This window comes from Strigops habroptila, chromosome W, assembly GCF_004027225.2.
Source record: "Strigops habroptila isolate Jane chromosome W, bStrHab1.2.pri, whole genome shotgun sequence".
In the NCBI taxonomy this organism is placed as follows: Eukaryota; Metazoa; Chordata; class Aves; order Psittaciformes; family Psittacidae; genus Strigops; species Strigops habroptila.
Genome location: NC_044301.2, coordinates 6,717,976 through 6,724,786, shown reverse-complemented (window position 1 = coordinate 6,724,786; position 6,811 = coordinate 6,717,976). Strand labels below are relative to the sequence as shown.

At 39.8% G+C, this 6,811-nt stretch overlaps 1 protein-coding gene across 1 annotated transcript; it reads left to right on the top strand.

The window, feature by feature from the left end:
• The first annotated feature begins 231 nt into the window (after positions 1 to 231).
• Positions 232 to 3,226, top strand: LOC115619033 (teashirt homolog 3-like). The gene is given in 2 exon segments (XM_030511048.1): positions 232 to 2,378; positions 2,380 to 3,226. Coding segments are annotated over 2 exon segments (2,979 nt in total). The 5' UTR covers positions 232 to 246.
• Positions 3,227 to 6,811: the final 3,585 nt, after the last annotated feature.

Sequence of the window (6,811 nt, the reverse complement as noted above, 5' to 3'; positions counted from 1 at the left end):
TTCTTTTTGGCTAAAACACTTAAGCAAAAGTATGATCAGCAGAAACTAACTTGTATTATTTTCTTCATCATAGCCTATGTTTCAGATGAACTAAAAGCAGCAGCACTGGTGGAAGAAGATGTGGAACCTGATGAAAATGCAGTTGATGGGGAGCTTTCAGCAAAATATGCATGTCCAGAAAAAGATTTCAGTAAGAACTGCCAAAGCTACCAAAACTCTCCAGCAGCTGAATTTTCTAGCCATGAAATGGACAGTGAGTCACATCTTAGCGAGACAAGTGACCACATGGCAGACTTTGAGAGCAGCTCCATTAAAAATGAGGACGAGAGCCAGGAGGTTTCAATACCACTGGAAGACTCTACTGTATCTGGTAGTTTAGAACAAATGAAAGCCATCTATAATAACTTCCTCTCCAATTCCCACTGGTCCAATCTCAATTTGAACCTTCACCAGCCAATTTCAGAAAAGAACAATGGTAGTAGCAGCAGCAGTAGCTGTGAAAGTGGCAGCTTTGACTGGCACCAGACTGCTATGGCTAAAACACTGCAGCAAATTTCTCAGAGCAGAATTCTTCCTGAACCGAGTCTTTTTAGCACAGTTCAATTGTACAGACAAAGCAGTAAACTTTATGGCTCTATATTTACCGGAGCCAGTAAATTCCGGTGTAAAGACTGCAGTGCTGCCTATGATACTTTAGTAGAATTAACAGTGCACATGAATGAAACAGGACATTATCGAGATGACAACCATGAAACTGATAACAATAACCCCAAAAGATGGTCCAAACCTCGTAAACGTTCTTTGCTTGAAATGGAAGGGAAAGAAGATGCCCAGAAAGTATTAAAGTGTATGTACTGTGGTCATTCATTTGAATCTCTTCAGGATTTGAGTGTTCATATGATCAAAACAAAACACTACCAAAAAGTGCCTCTGAAGGAACCTATTACACCTGTAGCAGCAAAAATTATCCCAGCTACTAGAAAAAAAGCATCGCTGGAGCTCGAACTTCCAAGTTCTCCAGATTCCACAGGTGGGACACCAAAAACAACAATCTCGGATACCAGTGATGCACTTCAAAAGAATTCTAATCCTTACATTATGCCAAATAATCGCTACGGTCACCAGAACGGTGCCAGCTATGCCTGGCACTTTGAGGCAAGGAAATCTCAAATTCTGAAGTGCATGGAGTGCGGAAGCTCGCATGACACTCTGCAGGAACTCACAGCTCACATGATGGTGACAGGACATTTTATTAAAGTCACTAACTCTGCCATGAAAAAAGGGAAGCCAATTGTAGAAGCCCCAGCGACCCCAACAATAATATCCTTAGTAGATGAGAAAGTCCAGTCTGTGCCCCTCGCTGCCACCACTTTTACGTCTCCATCTAATACACCTTCTAGTGTTTCCCCTAAATTAAATGTTGAAATAAAAAAAGTAGATAAAGAAAGAGGCATTGCTAATGACAAAATGAAAGACAAAGAAAAGTCAAGTGAAGATGAGAAGTATGATATCTCCTCAAAATACTATTACTTGACTGAAAATGACCTAGAAGAAAGCCCTAAGGGGGGATTAGATATATTGAAGTCTTTAGAAAACACAGTTACATCAGCTATAAACAAAGCCCAGAATGGCACACCAAGTTGGGGTGGCTACCCCAGCATTCATGCTGCCTATCAGCTGCCTAATATGATGAAGCTGTCATTGGGTTCATCTGGGAAGAGCATACTATTAAAACCTATGTTTGGAAACAATGAACTAGTATTGCCAACTAAAAACCAGCCCTTGGTGTTTTCCCCAAGCAGTCAGACCTCACCTGTGCCAAAAACAAACTTTCACACCATGGAAGAATTGGTTAAGAAAGTCACGGAGAAGGTGGCTAAAGTGGAGGAAAAAATGAAAGAGCCTGAAGGAAAGCTTTCTCCAATGAAGCATGCGACACCTTCGCCATGCAGTAGTGAAGTCGGTGAACCCCTTAAGATGGAGTCCTCCAATGATGGTGGCTTTAAAAGCCAGAAGAACATCCCAGTCCCTCAGAGAGACGGTTGCAAGGGTAGTCCAACTGTAGAACCTGTGGAAAATGGGAAAGAGCTTGTTAAGTCCATTGTAAGTTCTTTAAGTAGCAGCGCAGCTATCATTACTGACCACTCTCCCGAAAAGCCATTTGTAAATCCATTAAGTGCACTGCAATCTGTCATGAATATTCACCTTGGGAAGGCAGCAAAGCCGTCTTTGCCCACTTTGGATCCGATGAGCATGCTGTTTAAAAAGAGCAACGGTTTAGCAGAAAAGGCTGCAGTGGCCACCCCACCTCTACAGTCCAAAAAACCAGACTGCTTAGACCGTTATTTTTATTATGTCAACAATGACCAACCCATTGACAAAAGGCAAGAGTGACAAAAGCTGCTCTTTGGATTCAGTGCTTTTGTCATCCACATCGACATCTTCTGCATCTTCTTCATCTACAGTGACAACAGCAAAGACATCTGCGGTCATGTCATTCATGTCAAACTCACTGCTACATGAGAATGCCTTGTCAGATATATCTGATATGCTGAAGAACCTGACAGAAAGTCACACATCAAAATCTTCCACACCTTCCAGCATATCTGAGAAATCTGACATTGATGGTACCTCAATAGAGGAACCAGAAGAGAGTGCACCAGCTCAGAAAAGGAAGGGACGTCAGTCTAACTGGAACCCTCAGCACTTGCTCATATTGCAGGCCCAGTTTGCAGCTAGTTTACGGCAGACTTCAGAGGGTAAATACATCATGTCGGATTTGAGCCCTCAAGAAAGAATGCAAATTTCCAGGTTTACGGGACTTTCAATGACCACAATTAGCCACTGGCTAGCCAACGTGAAATACCAGCTCCGAAGGACAGGGGGAACTAAGTTCCTTAAAAATTTGGACACTGGGCACCCAGTGTTCTTTTGTAATGACTGTGCTTCACAGATCAGAATGCCTTCAACTTATATCAGTCATCTTGAATTGCATCTGGGTTTCAGGTTAAGAGACTTGTCCAAACTGTCCAGTGAACAAGCAAAGTCACCATCGGAAAAATTGGTGACATCCTTTCCAGAGGAAGATATCGGAATTTCTTATCAGTGCAAACTTTGTAACAGGACTTTTGCAAGCAAGCACGCTGTTAAACTTCATCTTAGCAAAACACATGGGATGTCACCAGAGGATCATCTTCTGTATGTTTCAGAGTTAGAGAAGCAGTAGCATTTGCTTTTGATTAAAATAACTGTAATTTGCTTTGAGGAAAACTGTCAAAGATGCCTTAAAGCTACTGTTTAGTTCTTGGCACATGTTCTTATTTTAACTCCAGAGTCATTCTGGGCTGAACTGTTTTGTATAACTGTACAGTGTTTAAATAGAAGTGCATAATCAGCTGTTGTTACTGGTAAAATATGAAGGTTAAAATGCAGTGGTGTTTGGAACTTTGTGTAAATTGGATTTAGTTGCTATGCATCCCTCTGATGCATCAAGCTGCATGCATTAACAGACAGTTTAATTAAGCATTTATAACTAATTTTGGTGTACTTTTTTCATGTGACCTAAGTGTGCTGGTATTTCTCACCCTATAATCTTTAGCCCTCTGAGTAATTTGAAGCACTTTTGCATTAATTTGGTAAAAATGTATGGATACTTTTTTTTAAACCCTTAGCAGCTTAGTTCCAGTTGCTAATATGAACCTCCATTTATGCAGAGGTGTCTCACACCTTGAAATTTAAAAATAGAATTTTCACATTGAAACATAGATGTATATATTGTATAGATTTCAAAATCTCTTATGGAAAATGTGATTGTGGTTAATGCCACTTTCTTTTTTCTTCAGCATTTTTAGCAACAGTGGGTTTCGTACCTGATAAGGCCCAGGTATAAACTGTACCTATATATAGTGTATATTTAATTTTCTAGGTCTAATGGGTTTTCCTTTAATATCCAAACATTGTAAATTATATGATGAAAGATACCACAGATAGATAGCATTTATAAAGTATTCAGAAACATTATTCTTAAAGCAAAGTATGTTTTGTTTTGCTATACAGTACATCTATATTAATAGAGGTTCATGTTTAAATTATACATATTTATTAGTGTTGCTATCATTTGTTTGGTTTTGGGTTTTGGGTTTTTCTTTTAAACCATCTGAAGAAACAGAAGCCACGGACTGCATTCCTGGCATGCACAACATGACTTTTAAAGGTATTTATTAGAACAAAAAAAAAAAAGAAAAAAAAAAAGAAGAGAAAATTCAAACTAAATTCAGTGCTCAAAGGGTTAAATCTATTTGTAAAACTTGTACTGTATTTCCTAAACATTGATAAAGCCTTTAAAATGTTTGTACTGTAATACTTTGCTTAAAAAGTTATGAGGCATTCTGTGATATAACATCTTTTACTTATTTATAAGTGCTCTTGGTTGTTATTTCCTATTGTAGAATGCCTTTTTATTTCAACTGGTAGTTTTCTGTTTTGTTCTGCCTAATTATTCTCCCAAGATTCCATGCTGCAGTTTTATCTTTAGGCATATGAAAGGTAACCCATGGTTACCGGCACACTAAGTGATTCTGTTTGTCTCCATTTTTGGCAGTTAATTTGCAGAAGTAACTGACAGCTGACACTATATAAGAATCTTCATATAAAATATTGTAAACCGCACAGACACTGTAATGCACTGTCCCCTGTTTTGTTGTTGACAATGAAGCACCATTATATGACTCTTTATATAACCTTTTTTCTACAGCAGCATTAAAATTGTCCTTTTGCTATAATTTTGTGTTGTGTTCACAGTTATGTCTGAAATGTACTACGACTAACGAGCACATTAAAATTAAATTGTATGCTATCTGTTTATGACTGAAGCTTAAGTAGGTTTCTTCATCTGTCAGGTGCTGGCAGTCAAAAGCTGTACATCAATCATTGGAGTTTTAGTGAACTTCAGCATTTAAAGAGCAGGGTAGCACTTATTCAAAGACTGCATTAAAAGGTGGTTTTTTTTCTCCCAGAAAAGATAAATGAGCATTATAACTCCTTTTTAAACATCAGGTAAGGCTAACCGTGAAGATGGGGTTTATGAGCAACGTGTGGCAAAGCAAATAGGTGTTCTGCTGTGCTGTGTATTCAGACCCAGATGGATACTGCTACTCGCACGCCTTCCCCTGGAGTGTATTGAGTCTGCAAGTTGCACTGGTGGGTATTTCACGGCTTAGGGAATCCCTTTCTATCTACCCAGCATTTTCAAATGACAGGAGTAGGAACCTGAGACTGATGACTTCAACTTTGTGATTTTGAAGTGAATCCTCTAATGGCCCTATGTGCTGTTGAACAGCATTCGCAGCAGATGGTGAGAGAATGAATAAGCACATGCCAGACAAACACAAACAAGCGGGAACATTTATGTGATAATGAGAGACTTTTACTGGGGTTGACAGGTCAGCCTGTCAAAACTATTGAAAACAATTTGCATCTCCAAAGCACCTGTATTACAGTGCATGTATATAATGTCTTTTGCCAGTCGGGTGAACTCAGAGTCTGGAGATGGTTATGTGGGAACCAAAACCACCACTACAGTGCTTAATAATCATGTCTCAAGTAATAACTAGCATCTGAATAGCAAATGTACAGTTTCCTTTCTTCAAAAAAAAAAAAAAAAATCCACTGTCTTCCAGTAAGCAACTAATTAAATCTTTGGTCCCTTTCCCCTTTCATTTCCTTTCATTTCCATCTTTCTCTATAATGGTAAAGGCCAGCACTGGGTCTTTAAATATGGAGTGTTCTGTTCATTCGATAGCGAATACTGGTAAGCAGACCTAGTGAATGGAATTAATGATGAGGGCTCTGGGTGTTTCCTGCTCTTGGCTCACAGTTGCATCTGATTTTAAGGTCATTTGTGTGTCAATGTTTATGGCCTCAGCTCAAATTCCAGCAATAAAGCTGCAGCATGCAGTTGTACTGGTTGACTGTCCCATCCCAGGAGTCCCCCTTGGTTAGTTGGGAGAGGCAGCTGAAGTCTTTCAGGAAGCCTCCTGGGTGGCTGTCCACACTTTCTGCAAATAGATGATCTCAGTCTAAATGCAGCCAAACTTTTTACCTCTACAGCAAAGAAGTCCTCCTTTGAAAATTATAACAGCTTAAATATAGTATTTGGTTGCAAACCAGAAATTCACACATAAGGAGACTGGCAGATTATTGCATATATTGTCAATCAATGTATTTTTAAGATGCACCATTGATTTATAATAGTAATGCCAAAAGCTCTGTACACAACACTGTTATCTGGGACATGGGAGGCAGAGGGACTTTTTGCAAAGGCATATAGTGACAGGACAAGGGGGAATGGCTTTAAACTAAAAGAGGGGAGATTTAGATGAGATATTAGGAAGAAGTTCTTCCCTGGGAGGGTGGTGAGGCGCTGGCACAGGTTGCCCAGAGAAGCTGCAGCTGCCCCATCCCTGGAAATGTTCAAGGCCAGGTTGGACAGGGCTTTGAGCAACCTGGTCTGGTGGAAGGTGCCCCTGCCCATGGCATGGGATTTGTAACTAGATGAGCTTTAAGGACCCTTCCAACCCAAACCATTCTATGAGTCTATGACTACAGAGCCTTTTGCTGTGTTCCTTCCACCTGTTGTTAAAATATAGACAAGGGGTCAATGGTTGCAAACACCTAACACCACTGATGGAACTGCACCTAACCTGGAAAAAGTCAGTTCCTGGGCCTGACTTCTCCAGATCTGAGTATGCAATGAGGAGATAGACCAGGTAAAAATTCAGGGAGCAACCATATCTGTTAGCATGTGCCAGAA